The sequence below is a fragment of the Perca fluviatilis genome, chromosome 8, assembly GCF_010015445.1.
Source record: "Perca fluviatilis chromosome 8, GENO_Pfluv_1.0, whole genome shotgun sequence".
Lineage (NCBI taxonomy): Eukaryota > Metazoa > Chordata > Actinopteri > Perciformes > Percidae > Perca > Perca fluviatilis.
The window spans coordinates 17,955,784-17,973,075 of record NC_053119.1 but is presented as its reverse complement, the minus strand read 5'-3'; the positions used below and the strand labels follow the sequence as shown (position 1 = coordinate 17,973,075).

General features: G+C 40.0%; 1 protein-coding gene across 5 annotated transcripts in view; it reads left to right on the top strand.

Annotated features, from left to right (window-relative positions):
* megf11 (multiple EGF-like-domains 11) overlaps nucleotides 1-17,292 on the top strand; it is a 74,326-nt gene that overhangs the window by 33,455 nt on the left and 23,579 nt on the right. For all 5 annotated transcript variants that reach the window (XM_039809895.1, XM_039809894.1, XM_039809893.1 and 2 more), the window contains exons 7-9: nucleotides 13,382-13,628; nucleotides 13,759-13,879; nucleotides 15,549-15,685. In XM_039809895.1, the coding sequence (XP_039665829.1) occupies nucleotides 13,382-13,628; nucleotides 13,759-13,879; nucleotides 15,549-15,685 (505 nt within the window). The remainder of the gene's footprint in view (nucleotides 1-13,381; nucleotides 13,629-13,758; nucleotides 13,880-15,548; nucleotides 15,686-17,292) is intronic.

Genomic DNA, 17,292 nt, shown 5'->3' with positions numbered 1-17,292 from the left:
AGACTAGACACACCTAAAATTACCAAATAATTAACAAGAAAAATTGACAATAATTTAATATCTCATATTTCGTGACCCTTCAGATTGAATTTGCAACCTAGGCATCCAGACTCCCAGGTTGGGAACCACTGGGAACCGTCTGACAGTGTATTTTGTTTTGCAAAATATTTGTTATAGACACCAGTATCATCTCTCAGGACCTTGCGTTCATGATCATTTTGGTCAGAATAATAGCTTGAGGTGTAACTCTGTTTTTAGGTATCATCACATTCCAATGGAAGCTGTGTTGCAGTGTCCTTGGTTTGCTTTGGCAGTGGGAGCATATTAGCAGTCTTTCTCAGATCCTCTGGTGCACCTGCAATCTCCTGATGTTTAACCCTGGACTTCATTGGAGTGTTGCAGTGATTACAGGCCGTCCTGAGGGACATCGATTGTCCTGCTCCTCCTAGGCAAGCCCCACACAATGCTGACGAATGAACTCGTGGCCCCGCCAAGTCCAATTAACTGTCAGTGCCGCATCGACGAGCTCCTCCGTTTGTTGAGAGTGAAGAAAAACAAACTTTTAATCAAATTTGCCTCCGGGCCCTAGGGTATTTGGGGTTGTATTTTGCATTCCACTGTGTTCTGCCTCGCCTGCAGTCGTGCGACCCTCTCAGAAGGTTATATATTGCATGTTGTTTGTGTAAGATAGCAGAAGGCCTGCACCTTACTTTAATGGCAGCCATATCTTTCCACTGTCTTAGACTGATGAATCCTCCAGCACTAGCATCTTAATATTATATAGTCACAAAGCAGGAAAAGACTAGGAAGCTAGGTCAACTCATATAAAATGTAGTTGCACACACAGGCATTGTTTTATATAAAAGGTAGTGCTTTTGTCTGTGAAATTACAGTAGAGTATTGTATCTTTGGTCTGAGTTTAGAGGATTTTGTCACCAGAAGATGGTTTTTCCATGACTGTCAGTTTACGGAATGGGTAAAGGCACCGTTTGACTAGTTGATCAATATAAGCTCAGGTTGCGATCTTGCAGAACAGTTTTCTGTTCAAAGCATTACCATCTCCACAAGTACCCTCTGCTAATTCCACCAAGGTCGAGATAAACAAATCTACTATCCCCTTCTCTGATTAGAGTAATGCAGACATTTAAAGCCCAGAAATTCAATTCAATTTGTGTTTTTTTTCCACAGAGGAAAAAGGAAAAAGACAAAACGCGAAGAGACTCTATCGCATTGCTCGGGTGTACTAAGTGAAACAAAGAGATTTAGCTTGCGATCTAAACATCAACAAAAGGGCATCTGGATGATAAGGATCAACTTTTAGAGGAAATGTAATCATTACCAGACACAAGGATGCATTCATTGAGGATCCAGTCTGTGGTGTGCAGAGAGTGATCCAAAATTAGTTGCAAAGCTGAAACGAAAAACAAGGTCAGTGCCACTGAAGTTGTCTTTTTGAACGGAGCAGCCGAACATGCAGACCTATAGGAGTTCATCATGTCCTGTAGCATGCACTTCATTAAGAGCCTTCAATTGAATTTAGATGGATAAAAGACAGAAAATGCTGACTTACTGGTTCAGGCACCCACATTCTCAAAGTGATGAATCCCCCCTGAGAAATTAGATTTGCAAAGAAACTTGACACCATGTGAATTTCTCAGCCTCACACTTTAGACATTAGCTTGTATTATGATTCTGGGACTCACTTCCATTGCAGGCGAAAGGCATACTGTAGTATGAATGACAAAATTGCCCTCAGCCACAGAACAAAAAGAGGGTTAAGGTCCATGGATCAATATCACTGGTCCTTGCCTTGACTCTGAAATCAGATTTTGGATGGATTTTTTTCTCTCTTTCTTTTGTTTATCTTCTGTCTGCCCTTAAACTAGACAACTTAAATTTAATCAAAATCGACCAGTGATTAAATCGATTGTTGCGCTTGTTTTTAAATATTTTAAATGCTGTTCCGTCACTCATACTAAACATCATGTGGACTGAGATTCAAAATTTATGCCCCATGCTGACAGGTGCTGGAACCTCCTGCTCCTCCCAGATGGCTCCATTCATTTCTTAGCTGCCTCTTTAATGGCAGTATCTTTCTCTCCCCCGCTCTTTTTGTCACACTCTTTCTCACTCTCTCTCTCTCACACACACACACACACACACACACACACACACACACACACACACACACACACACACACACACACACACACACACACACACACACACAATACTCCCCAAGTTGCTGTTGTATACTTTTTACTTCACTTTAACTTTGAGAGGGAGAATAATTCATGGGCCTGGCAAGTTTCAGAGACAACACTGCTTTCAGAGACAGCAGTTCATTTGAGATAAACTTCAAGATTTCCTTTTTTTCTCTCCAAAAGGTCTGTATTATCCTGGAGAGATGATGGTATAATAGAAAAAAACTTACTGTAATTTACAGTTTTTCTATGTTACGTAATCAAAGGCAAGCAATGTTTTCCTGTTTCTGTCCTTTCATATTGTAGCTATCTATCCATCCACTGCTGCTGCTCAATTGAGCATTATGCTCTGCCATAGCTTTCAAACTTCTATTTTTCACATATTTGAATATTTCACAGGATCCAGTACTAATTTATAGGCTATTACACACTCTCTATCCCACATTCCAGCCATGTTTATATAAATATTACTGGTGGTCAGGAAGGTAGAAACTCCTCCAAAGATTTATAGCTTCATAATGGGCATTTGCATAATGTGAGATCATTAAAAAGCAATTATCCGTGTGTTTGTGTGTGTGTCTGTGTTGTTGGGATTAATTTGGTAGGTGGATAGGCAAACTGATTGTCCGTCTTTAAACTAAATCATGTTTGTGTTTACAGCAAGCGACTGATCCATATGCTGTGAAATGTTAGACACATAAAATCTTTAGTTTGAGTAATCAACTGACAAGTGCTGTTTGCTTACACTCCACGGAAGGAAATGGTCAAAGTCATACAAACAGAACAAATAATAACATCCATTTCATTCATACACCTCTCCGTGTTGATTAATAGTGTTATAATGCTCTTCGACTTTAATTTTATTCCCTTATAATTTACTGCAAATGCATTCTGCCCAGGATAATAATCGTTTAACTCTAATTTCAGTTTAGTTTAGTTAGTTTTAGTTTGTTCTCATTGTAAATTTGTATTTCATTTGTAGTTGTGTTTGAATGCACAAGTTGTGATTTGACTAAATAGAAGATTAGGGGTGTTAACTGTCTATTGGTATTAGATCACATTATTGATCATTGACAGCAAAGAACCAAACAATAATACAAAGTCTTAAACATTAAATTCAGGATAATGTGTTTCATTTTCTTAAACCTTTACAGTATTTGGAGCAAAGACTGGGTCTAAGCAAAGATATTAGGCCCTGAAAATGTATTTTCTCAATCAGGTTCTTACTACGAACAACGTGATCAACACAAGAGATTTTCTACCAAACTTTAAACAATGTTGGTTAATACCTTCTTTTTACAGTCTATGGTTATTACATGAGAGTTTGTGCTCTTCTCAATGGTTTGATGTGGGTGGGAGATTAGCTGAGTTTTTGAGTGGTAAACTCTTCAAAGTTTTACTGCAACTTTGATTAATTGATGCAAGTGTTGAAGGTTATAGGGAAACACCTAGATTCGAAGCAAGTTTTAGAGGCATAATAGCAGCAATTACTTTGCCCTATCCAAAACCTTGTCAAGTTTGAGAGGCAGCAGTGCAAAGTTTACAGTTTGTTCCTTCACAGAGAACACCGTCTGTGCTTGGATTCAATCCTGTCCTGCACCACAACCATCTTCTATTCACTGTCTTTTTCCAAATATTTGTATTTTTGCCACTGGTTGTATTCATAGTTATGAGAGCAAACTACAGATACTGTACTCATATTGGAAGACGACAACAAAATCTTCAAAAAAGTTTTCTCTGTATTATTGTTTTAGGTAGCTTCCTAGATCACATTTTCTGTGTCTGACTAGTTTTCACGTTAGTATTTGTTCACAAAAATAACACTACAACCACTGGGGATTTTATCCAGAGTTAAAGAGGAAGGCCTTGAAATTCAAAATCTTAAAGAAACAAATTAATCATGTTATTGTTTAAAAATGACATTTACACTCTAGGCTTTACAAACCGTATCTAAACTTAACTTTATGGTTGTTTAGTGTTGGTTATTTGTGCATAAATGTCCGTTGTGTCAGAAACATGCTGAGATTAAGGTTTTTTCCGTGGTGTGACATTGAGAGTGTGCTACTCTGAGGGGCTTGGCCTGACAGCTGTAGGCTGCAGGTGTCCATATAATGTGACAGTGTTTGGCGATGCGAAATGATTGTTAATTTAAAGAATGTCGAAATGTCATCTGAATAAAAGAGAAATGCCTATGGAGCCTAAGTGTGCCACACTTTTTTCCTACTTTCAAGTCTGCTTTCAGTGATCAGCACCTCACTACAACCCTTGGTGTGTGTTACCTTTCCATTTCATTTGTTTGGTGATGCACCAAACAAAACCTTCCTTCATAACCTGCTATTTTCAGTACAGCAGCCTGGCACGTACATAGATAATTAATGTCATGTTGATGTTAAAACAGACTGGTTTAAAAAATCTCTTTCAAGCTCACACCCCCTGATAGCAAGTCCTAGATTCACCTCTGACTGTCACATGAAACTCTCCTTATACAGTAATATTTACAATGTATCAAAATCTGTTAATGAGTTGAAATTTCTTCGTCACGGCCACTGGATGACTACAGAAGCGACACTATGCACATACTGTAGAGTATGTAGTAGCATGTGCACAACTTTAACAGCCCAAGCTTTCTCCTAATTTAGTGCCTCATTTATTAAGGCCACTTATGCAAATCAAGTCAGTCATAATTCTCTAAATACCTGAGGCACAACAATAGCCCCTTACACACCCAAGTTTTGTTCAGTTTCTGTATTATCAAGAAAATTAAGAAATCTCGGGAATGTAATTTCATTTTCATCCCCTCACTTTTCAAAGATGGGTGTTATCACCTTCACTGCTCTTTTATGTTACTATATATATTGTACACATGAACAAATAATACATCAGCTCGAGCTTTTGTTAGGGTAAGGGGATGTGCCTTCTCTAAATGTGGTTTACCTGCAGTGGTCCAAGAAGTATTCAGAGCATTTTCTAAAGTAAAGGTACAGTAGTAATACCACATACAAATACTCCATTACAAGTGATTAAGTATCAAAAGTAAAAGTATACTTGAGTAAATGCACTTATCTACTTGTTGTGCACAGATAATCTAAATTATGTTTGCACAGCTGCATCATCACCACAGCAAACATTCATGTAATATTGCCCTGGTGATTCTACTTTCTCATGATGCTGATGGGGGTGCCCCTATTGGCATTATATGAATGTACATCAGTCTCCACTCTGTGACCACACCCCTTCACATTGATTGCTGTTGCCCCATGGCACATTCTACTTCATCCTAATTAGAATTAATAATTGAAAATAGGAAATCAATGTGTGCAAATTGAGTGTGTTAACAGTTGGTTTTATCAGGTTGACATTGTTTTTTGAGCGGCTACGTCGTTGCCCGTGACTGTTTGTGTTATGTCTGTGATGTAGTACAAGCGTAGCTTCAGTTATACTCCAGTCACTGTGTATTGTACAGTAGATGAACGTCCACCTCTGCTCTGATTGCTTTTTTTGTTTTTGTCCTGTGGCAAAAGAGCAAAGGTTTTGTTTTCTGCAGTATGGGGTGAAGGGTAAATTATTAATTGGAAGGAGCAGTGGGCTGTGTAACAATTTGCTGATCCAGAAGCTTTCATGAGCCGTGTCAGGTTGTGTTGAACAAGGGACTGGTTTACTGCACTGAGGCGAAAGCATCTCTAACTGCCTGCTTGCATTACCGCTCAACACAGCCTGTTTTATTAGGAGAGGGCCGCCCTTTTAGGTCTTGTTTTGAATATGACATGGGATGACCTGGCCTTGTCTGTCTTGGTCATAGAGTGCTGATCGGGCCGTATTTTTCTGTCCGAGCCCGGCCCGCGTCTGACAGAGCAGTAACCGAGCCCGACCCGAGCTTGACGCAGTTAAAATAAAAAAATGTTCTCATGCTAATGACACATAGGCCTACCTATGTTTGTTTGTGTGGAAAGCCCGCTTTTATTAAGCAACTGTAGGAAGGCATTCGGAAATTTCAAAAGATGAGCGCATCACCGCACACGGGGCAACAAGCGCACGTTAATAAGCTGTTTAATTTAAAATGTTCAATGTGTTAACCTTTCCTGATTGCTTCGTTTCCGACCGTGGTCAGAAAACCAGGGGAGACTCGTTACCTCCAGGGCCGACGTTATAAAATGAATAACGTCGCAAATGAATGAACTTGGTTTTCAGTCTGGGGTCTGCACACAATGTGTACAAAACTTAAACTTATTCCACCAACTCTGCTCCGGTCACATCTACACGTCTGCTTCCACTTTCTCTATCTCTGCTCTGCCCACTTTCCACACACACACACACACACACACACACACACACACACACACACACACACACACACACACACACACACACACACACACACACACACACCACGCACTGATCTTTCTTAAAGGAGCCGCAGCAACATTTTACAACAAATGCCTTATCGCGCTGATGTGACTGAGCCCAACCCGAACCCGAACATCATTTCTAAATATCTGTCCAAACCCGGCCCGGCCTGTCGTTATTGTCGGGTCCTGTCTGGTCCCGTCGGGTCCCATCGGTCCCGTCAGGTCCCGTCGGGCTCGGGTATCCACACTCTACTTGGTCAACCACCGGCCCTGTTAACCCTGTTAGAGCTGTGCTGCCGAAAAGCCGGCTGGCACCTGCACGGCTCTTATTGATTCAGGTTCACATTCTGAATAGAACTTGGACAAATGATCAGATCCTCCTTGGGATAAACAACCAGGCAGGACTTTTTAATCAGTAATGTATAGTTTTAAAAGAATTAAGTTATCCACTCATTAGTTTGTGGTTCCAAATAAGCAATAGTCAGATCTTGTTACTTGTTATTGAACTGCAAGGCGGTATCAGGAGGGAGCATATGGTGCATTATGGTGAACGGTCTGAGCAGCAAACTCTGTTAAGCGAGTCTCTGTGTTGTGGGTTAGGTCCTGTGCTGCTCTTTCCCCCAGGGGAATGTGAACACACAAGGGCTCGGCTAAGATGAATTAGGGCAGGACAAACGACACGCCCAAAAGCAGAAGCTGCAGCACGTTGTTATTCCAATTCAGCAAAACTGCCCCCATGATTATTGGCAGTTTCTTCTGTATATTTAGAAATTCATTTGTCAAGCTCACAGGGATGTATCTAAACTGTTTACTTGTCGTGTCTGGGTTTTCAGAGGACTAATAAATAATAAGTGTAAAAGGTGTCAGCAGAACATAGAGGGGACAGTGGGGCCTGTCTTGTAACGTATTGGCAGCTTTTACAGCTGCAAGTTTAACAAAGCTGAGAGACATTTATCACTCAATGCAAATTTACCACTTTACACAACAATCATCACTTTTCCCTCAAGACCGTGGTACCAGTCCTGTCGTCTTTTCACTCTATTAGTCTGCGTCATTGAGTCAGGGAGCTGTGATGAATAGCTGAATGTTGAGTCGGGCTTTTATTGAATAACTCCTATTACAAATAGCTCATATTGACTGAAGAACAGAATATTACACATTCCTTTGTCAGCTAAATTGTAGGCAGAATTGTTTCATTGTTTCTTTAAGAATTATCATTTTAACATTTGAAAATCTGTAAAGAAATTCCATTCTTTCATGCCATTTTGAAATGGTGACTTGGCTCATATTTATTCTGGTCATGGAGTGTAGTTTGAAAATTCAGATCTGTCAAGGAATAATAAGAAAATGAACAAAGCTTAGTGGTACAAATTGTGAATCAGAGGTGCACTTTTCTCAAGAGCCAGTGCAGGAGACAATGAGTCACGCTGCTGTGCTTTGCCACGAGCTCTGCTGAAGAGGAAGCGAAGAGTGAAAAGGCTCTCAGGAGCCAGAGCATTTTGCCTTCTAATGTTTTGTATGAGTTGAGTTATTCCCCAAGTGTCAACAGTGTGTGTTAATAATAGTTATGTGACAGTGAGTGACTCAGGCAGTGTGGAGTGAAGTCGGGCTGTGTGCCAAGTATTCCAATAGCAATAATGTAGTTTTCCTAGTTAGAGTTGGCAAAGCAGCAGGTGATTGTCTGCACCCACCACCTCGAGTGGCCAGCGTTTATACCAGTCCTGTCGTGATTCAAATTGAAGTTTGCTTTTGCCCTGCGTCCAGCTGAATGAGTGAGGTTTAAAACGCTGGAGCCATTTGAATGGGGAGAGATATTCTATGTTTAAAGAGCTTGACTCAGGCCCTCATTTTGAATTTAGCTTTGAGAAGCTTTCTGTGGCACTGACTCCCCCACGTAGAGAACAGTGACAAACATTTTGCTGAAGAGGCCAAGTTGAGGAGAACTTCTGAATGAAGTCAGCTGCAGAAAGCAGTTGGTTTTAATCATGTTGCAGCTAGCCCCTGATCATGCAGACTCTTGAGTGCACTTCAAAGCTCAGCACCACCACGATGGCTCTCTCAGCCCAGTCTTTGGACATCACCGTCAGAAGTTTACTATCTGCCGGTACCACTCAACGTGATCTGTTTTGTTCCAGCTAAGGGGATTAAACCCAGCACCTTGGGATTGGACCTTTCCCTGTGTGTGAGGTTATCCAAATTCCAACTGTTATGCATTATGAGCTCTGAGAGTTCGGGCTGACTAGTGTATGTGTCCTTTGGTTAGGCTCACTGACCCAGGCCAGGCCAGTTAATAGGCAGGAATTGCGGCTTCTCTAGTTTCTGATTTGTGTGGGATTCACTGCCTACACACCATAACCCACATGGGGGGTCCTTATCACCTCACACAATTTAGCTGTACTCTCTAGAAGCTGACACCTTCATGCTACATGCTACTTTCTTCTGCTGTTTCTCTCTGTTTTGGCCCGCAGCTCATCATGAACTCTGACTCCTTAATCACAGTTAAATGCTGTCAGAGCTGGGAAGTGAGAGACTACTGGGTAAAGTTTGAGAACCTCTGTGTAGGAGAGAGACAGCGAGATAATGGGCTTTGCTCTCAATGTGCTGAGGCCTCTAACTGCAAGCTAAAGCTAAAGAAGGTTTAAAACTTCAAATGGTAACATTTGTTGAGCTCCTAAGCACCAGAAAAGTCTGCAAATTAAGCGCTGGATAGATTTTGCTTTATTTCTGTTTTTCTCTGCCACTCTGGGAATTTTTTACTGACATCATATTTTGAGTTATACATGTAGTAATATAAAATGCACTCTTTATGAATGTGGTCAAGGTTTGAAGCTGAAACCAGAGGGGATGATGCCTCCAGTTATTTAGGCACTGCCTGTTTTTGTACTGTGTGAGGCACAGTCAAGCTGAGGGGGCTCTGATGAGTGCTTATAGAGTGCTAAACCAAGTTTCAGCTAAACTGCTCATCCATTACCCCGGCCGCCTGCACACATCTCAGATTTAATGTGCCAGGGTCGTTTGCGTGGCAGCAGCTCAACCTTCAGGGAACTCATTCATGCCAGACTGGAGGCCAGGAGCAGATTAGATCAAATCAATGTGAGCCCTGTAATGTGGCGTCTTCTCTGTCCGAACATAGAAGAAATACTGCACTAGCCTAGAGTTTCAGGACCCCCTTCAGAGCAGACCTGTCCGTAACATGGATGGGCTCATCATCTTCCTGCTGCGTACCTGGAAAAACAAGCTTCAGTGCTGACCGTGAAACAGGGTTCATTAAGCTCCCACTCTGGCTGATCACAGCTCTGGCAAAGTGAGCATACAAAGAGGGGGAGTAGTGTCTTTACATTTACAACTGAATCCGCAATGATGTGAGAATCAATAGTGTAATATTCACCGTCCTGGCTGCTGTGTCGGCCTAGATCTCAAGCTGGGCTTTTATGTGAGGCAGTACAGCTACTGCTGCTGCTGAGGGACATAAGGCCATACCAATCACTTAAATCACCACTAGATCCTCGAAAGAACAATTACCATGGTGAGAGTGAAGACTGTCTGCTACCCCAGGTCAGTGTCGATTGTTTTTCACATAGAAGCCGGTTGTTCATTTAACCTTGAAGATTAGCTATTTGCTTGCAGTTTATGGGACTTATTGAGTTTGTCTAAACGGAGACATCCCCTGAGGAATGTGGTTTGCTTGTTTTACATCATTCCCTTAGTTACCACTTTGTAATGTCACTGAGCTATTTACATTAACCCATGTAAAGCGTCTAGGTTATATAACTTAACCAATTTTCATGAGTGCCAATATTACAATACAGCTAAGATGACACATTTTGTCTTTCATTGTTACTTAGGGATGACACCTCTGGGGTCTGTGTATTCGCACATTCGTCACAGAGAATGAACATTGTCTCATCCAGGTGTTATTCCATTAAATTGAAGCTTTCTGCACTATTACTCCAAGTGCAATACAATTAGTCAGTTTAAAGTACATTTAGAAAAGTTTCTCACCAGAACTACAGCAGTTTGGTAGTTTCATTTCCTGCAGAACCTTAAGATTTTCACAGCTGATTGGTGAAGTTGCACCTAAAAAGGTGTTAGAAGACACACAAGTAACAAACTGTTATATGTAAAAATCTTTGCATCTTTGCATGCTCTTTTGCTCTTCCCTTTCGTCACTAAGAGGTGTGAACAGCTTGCACATTTTCCTTCTTTTGCAGATTGATGTTAGGGTGTTGTTCATGCCTTTCTCTATGATGGTTGTGGTATGTCAACATCACATATACTCCGTCTGGTACATTATATACTATATCTACCAATTTCTGAGTGACAGAACGATATTTTGCACCTGGTAGGTCATTATCATTTTACTTGTTGGTAATGCAGAGTTTTAGTTACCCTATTACAAGTGAAGTAACAGAAATTTTAATTGAAACACATTAAGCCTGCATATATATTTTTGATATTAACACTAAATCAAATGACTCAATGTGTAATGTCAATAAGGCAGCATGCAGTGTCAAAATCACTGAAAATTAACTCAACTCTACTGTACAAAGCTTGTCTCTTTCAACATTGTTATGCCTGATTTTTAACTATAATGGTTGAGTCTGAGTTGAAAAGATTACTAGATGTATTGATTAATTATTCAACAGAAAATGAATCAGCAACTGTCTTAATAATCATTGTTTAAATCAATTTGTAAGCAAAAATGCCAAAAAAACACACTGCTTCCAGCCTTTTAAATGTGAAATGTGCTGTGTTTCTGAGCCTCATCTAATAGTAAACAGAATATATTTGGGGTTTTTGACTGTTGGTTGGACATAAGATATTAACTTTGGCTCTAGGGAATTGGGATGGCAATTTCCACTATTTCCTGACATTTGATACACCAAATGATTGATTAATCAAAATAATCCGCAGCTAAACTGAGAATGAAAATAATAATTGCAGCCCTGCTTTCATCAACCTCTCAACAGCTTTTTTAAGCAAACAAACTCGACTAAACCCGCTATATGTTAATAACCTAGCACCAAATGACTGGCCCAGTTGGCTAAGGTTAGCTGGTGAATATAGGAAAGCATTTAAGTGAGCTGTCTTAGTTCCTAAAATGGTCCAACTGGATAAGGAGGGGAGTGGTTAATGTTCAAAGACAGTTCTTTTTCTCAAAGTGACATTCATTGGTCTGTCGAGAAGGAAATTTCAAAAGCTAAACTTTGCTCATGTTTTTTTAGATATATCAAATAAAGGTGCAGTATCATGTATCATAATTAAATCAATATGTGATGTTTTTGTCTAAATTAATGAGGGAATATACTGTACAGCCCCAATACAGTACCACAATGTTTAGTTTAGTTTGTAAGTCGAAGAAGAAATAAAATCAACAAGTATGTGATAATCCTTACTATTACTAATATTTATATTGTTTGAATGGACCTGTCCAATACATCCATATGTTTAGTGACCAAAATAAAGACAAATGAATAACTTGATTGAGCAACCTGTCTGTAGAGCAGCTGCAATGTCTGTCCTGTGCAGTGTATTTTTCAGCCAGAAGCTTTCTTTAGTCACTTCCCTTAGGTACCAACAGGTATGGTTACAGTTTGATAAATGCTTTGAAAGGTTCTTATTGACATGCAATATGAATTGTGTTCTGCTGTGTTGCTGGTTTTACATTTGTCTTACATAAGCTTCGCACATACCAGAGGAGTGTTTGTAGAAGCTCAGTGGTTACACACAAACAGTCTCATTTTGATTTCTGGCTCAGATCCTTTCTGTGTGGAGTTTGGATGTTCTTATGTATTTGTGTGTCTCTCGATGTGTGCGAGTGATTGTCTGAAGCTCTGTGATGGATAGCAACCTGTTCCTCTGCTTCTTGCTCAGGGTATGGTATGCCTGGGTACCCTCCTTCAGCCCATGACCCTGAGCAGAAATGAAGACAGTTAATTAATTTAAAAGATATGGCTGGTGATATTCTATTATTTTTTTTTTTTTATTATTATTATTGTGAAGAAATCCCATGAAAAAACCAAGACCAACAATTTGCATGTTGGTAGCCCATTCATTCTTACTGAAGATATAAATCGGGTCATGAATAGCCTATATGTTTTCATTCTTTTTTTTAATTCTAAATGATTTCACGTGGCTCAAACAGCTGGGCACTGTAGCTTTCAGCAAATACTCAAACAGGAGAATTTAGGACGCCCAGATAGCTCCTCGACGCAGCGTGCCCGGGTTCGACTCCGACCTGCGCCCTTTGCTGCATGCCATTCCTCCTCTCTCTCTCCTTTCATGTCTTCAGCTGTCCTATCAAATAAAGTCCTAAAATGCCCCAAAAATAATCTTAAAAAAAACAACAACAAAAACAGGAGAATTTAGTGTATTTGTTGGTCCGCTAGTGAGTATTTAGCTACAACAGCACAATGGTGTATGTGGGATTGACTCAAAATAAATTAAAGTGCCCATGTTCTTGGTAACGGAGAAACATGTTACCCAGTGCAACAGTGTGGCTCATTGATGTGTTTTTAATAGTTTTTTTTTTTACGACAATTGAGCTCCATAGCACAGATGAATAAGCGCCATCAGGCTTTGGCTGCACAGACAATATTAATAGGATAATTTCATTGTTGTTCATCTTTTTGTTGGATTTGTTGACCGTAAAAAGAGTAAGAATTTCACGAGACATATCTTTTATGAGCTAAAAAAACATATTTACCTTAAAAACGTAAAAGTCAATAATAAAGGCATAGGCTGAATATGAATGTCAAGAATATCATATGCATATTCTCTTTTGTTTTGTTACTCTGCTCTGTCTGATGCCACTTCTCTCTGTGCTTGCAGGCTGTGAGAGTGACTACTGGGGACCTCATTGCAGTAATCGGTGCCAGTGCCAGAATGGGGCTAAGTGTAACCCCATCACAGGTGCCTGTGTCTGCACTGATGGGTACCAGGGATGGCGATGTGAGGAGCCCTGTGAGTACGGTTACTACGGCAAGGTTTGCCAACTACCCTGCCAGTGTGTCAATGGTGCCACCTGCAACCATGAGACAGGAGAGTGCATCTGCGCACCAGGGTACTCAGGGGCTTTGTGAGTACCAGCAACATATGTATTCTTTTGCAACTTTCCCTTTGGTGTCTATGAAATATATGTTGGTGTGCCGTTGTTTGCCCCTTGTGTTGTGTCTGAGACATTTGACTCTTGACTTGTGTGGCGACAGCTGCGGAGAGCGCTGCCCCTCTGGAAGTCACGGGCCTCAGTGTGAGCAGAGCTGCCCCTGTCAGAATGGAGGAACGTGCCACCACATCACTGGAGATTGTTCCTGCCCCATCGGGTGGACGGTAGGTCACATGAGCAAAGGGGAAAAGGCAATGAGGAAGAAAGGCCTGAGGGAAGGAAAGGGTTCAGTATAGTTGGATTTCTAGGAGAAAAAAAACATTTATATCTCTATCTCATGTAGTCTTTACAGCAGAGGCTGACATGTTGAGAACAAGGATTCTCTGCTCCCTGCAAGAGAAAAATAATCAGAGTGCCTGGTGGGGTGGTTGTGCATGCTTTCTCAAACCCTCGTTCACAAAGTACTGTCAAGTGAACATGGCCACCCACATGTCTGTCTCTACTGTCAAACTATTGAATAAAGACAATAATGCAAAAACAAAATTGATTATGCTTTTAAAAAGCACTTTTTTAGCATTCCTTTAAATCAGGAGTGGAATATACAATCACTTACTGTATAAATAATTTTATATTGCAGTATTTATGAATTATCATTTTATATGTCACATGTATTAATTATTTGTGTTTGTTATCCAATTTAGCTGTAAAGCCTTCCTGCGTACAGTGTTTCCTTTAGGATTTCTTTTAGTAGTGGGGGTGCAGAAATGTTGCCGTGGGGGGCCGCCATGGTCAAATCAACATAGAGAAAACACTGTGCGTATTGATTTGCAACACAATTACTTAAATCAACCAGGGATTTTAAAGTGACAGATACCATGATATAAACAGTATGATACAATATCTGAGGGTCAACATATTTCTATTCTCTCATGCTTTATATCATCATATTGCCCAAACCTACTTTTAAATCTATTTCTTGTCAATACACCAATGATAAGTGGTTAACCAGTACAATAACAATATTTTGAGTATATTCTAATTTCTACCATGGTATGGAGGTCACTTTGGACTTTCCATGTGAAGATAAACTATACATTCATTTGAACTTTATATAAATAATGTGAAGAAAATAGTGTCAAAGCCGGAACTGTGTTGTTTTAAGTAGTGTTGTTAGTTTAGGTTATTTTTGATATATAAAAAATGTATTTTATATATAGGAGGATATATGGCACATGCCTAGCCTGGTTGACACCAGACCCTGGGTCTGGGGAAGGTTCATTCACAGCCCATTTCCAAAGGGGCGTCACCAACGGACGCCGCTCAAATGCCTCTGGGCGCAATTGGATAGTCCTTCAACCAATCAGACCAACGATCCAGGTGACGTAGCAGCGACCGCGGCATCAACCTGTTGCTGCGCTTCGGTGGCCGTCATGTTGAATGTAAACAAAAAGCTGCTTGCCATCGCTGCACTATCGTCATCATGTAAAGCCCGCCTCAATGGTTGTAGTTGGTGCCTCGATTTGGAAAAATTGGAAGTAGACCTCAACAGTCCCGCCCACAGCCGATTACGGAAGTAAGAATACAATACAATTTCAAAAAAAGTCTACCATCGACGGTTACGTCTTATACTCCAATTGTCAATGGAGAAATTGTATTGTATTCTTACTTCTGGAATCGGCTGTGGGTGGGACTGTTGAGGTCTATGGGCTTGAATGGGCTCTTGGCCAGACGGACTTGGAGAGCAAATCTCAAATTTGCTGGAAGTTCATCAGGGTTTTCCCAGGCTAGCACATGCCAGAAACAGAAAGGAAAAGTGTAACCAATTTCAGTCCTGACAAAGTACTGTAGTAAGTGATGTATCTCATCTGGTTCTTTGCTGGGTTTTCTTCAAAGGGTTCAGTTTGTGCCCAGCCGTGCTCTCTTGGCAAGTACGGCATCAACTGCAGCAAAGACTGTTCCTGTCGTAATGGCGGACTGTGCGACCACGTCACGGGGCAGTGCCAGTGTGCAGCTGGCTTTAGTGGAAACAGGTTTGCAGCTGACACCTCTTGCAGACAGACTGCTGAACTATTATGCACAAAAGCCCTTTTGTGAAGTACTCTGGGCAAACTTTTGTACTCCTACTTTAAAAATAGGTCAGATAATGGCAATAATGATTTATTGATATTAGTATTAAATACAAAGTGATGGTTTCATGCAGACAGTTACAAATTAAACAGTCACTCATTGACCTATTCTCTTTGTTGACATCCAAATTAGACACAAACCTGGCTGTTCTTTCAAAATAGAAAGGAACTGCTAGAATAATCTCACAGTCAGGAGAAATAAGCATTTATAAATGCCCATTACTCCATTTGAAGGTGGATTGGAAGCTTTTAAAATGGGTGTTTATGTTTAATTAATCTTGTACTTCATTCTGGCCTGCAAGGTTTCATGTCTTCAGCCTTCATCCTCCTTCACTCCCAGCCTGCCCATTGATCTTGGTATGGGCTACATGCTGTTTGGATTCTGGTCATTAATTATAAGTAATGGGTTTATATTAAGGTCTCATTGAAATCCACAGATCTTTTTAGTTCCCAATGCCTGCCAGAGCAGCCCAGAGCAGACTGGGTTTATTAGTTCAACTAAAGAAATTGTCTCTTGGATAGAAACACTTCCTCAACACGACCTTTCCTTTCCTTTATTATTTTGCAAAATTGCCCTCATTCATTTTGTCAGTGGCAGGTGAATGAACCTGCCAGGAATAATCTGAGATTGTGTTAGCCCCCGCCCACTCCTGTCTAGTTTAATAATACCATTGTGCCCTGATAAACTAAAGCCGGGGTAATTTAAACATGAAACATAACTTGCCCATTTTGTAATGTAATTGAGCTATTTGTAATAGCTTTGTTAGACTCTTGAGATTGATACTCCACCAAGATTGTATAGTTAGGTCAGTATATTTAAGTGAAGATAAAATCCATTTTCTGATGTACTTCAGTTCTTCATGTGGAGCAACTCTTCAGCAGTTCTAATTTCTGTGGTTAATGACGATTACTAAGTCTTGACTGCCGACAGCAGGGAGCTGCTTTTAGGCCTCCCCTGTCATGTACTCGTTGAAATTTGGCCATTTCATTCTTGGACTGTCATTATTGTCATTATATAGTAATTATTTAAACTTTTAAATATAAAAAAGACTATTAATAACTACTATAAAAGACTATTAATAATATAATTTTTGAACTATATTTCTATTTTCAAATACTTACACAAACTTATATTGTACAAAACCAAAGTGTGTGTAATGCTCACAGTTAGTTATTACTATTCATCCTATATTGTCGAAGTGTAAACAATAACAGATTTTAAAACACTAACTGAGAATTTCAGCTGGCACAATTAATCCAAAATGAATATTTAGTTTTTATCATTTTAACATTTTAGTTGTTTTAATATGCAGGCTGTAGATTGTGCAGCAGTAACAGCAGTGGTGGTAGAATGAAAAGGTTAATAACACCTTATAAACATAATTTTATTGATTAATTGCTAAGGTTATAAAATGTCCTAAAATAGTGAAAAATGATGTCAGACTAAAAAAGTACTTGTTTTGTCCAACCAAAAGGTTAAAACCAAAGATTCAATTTAACTGATGAATATT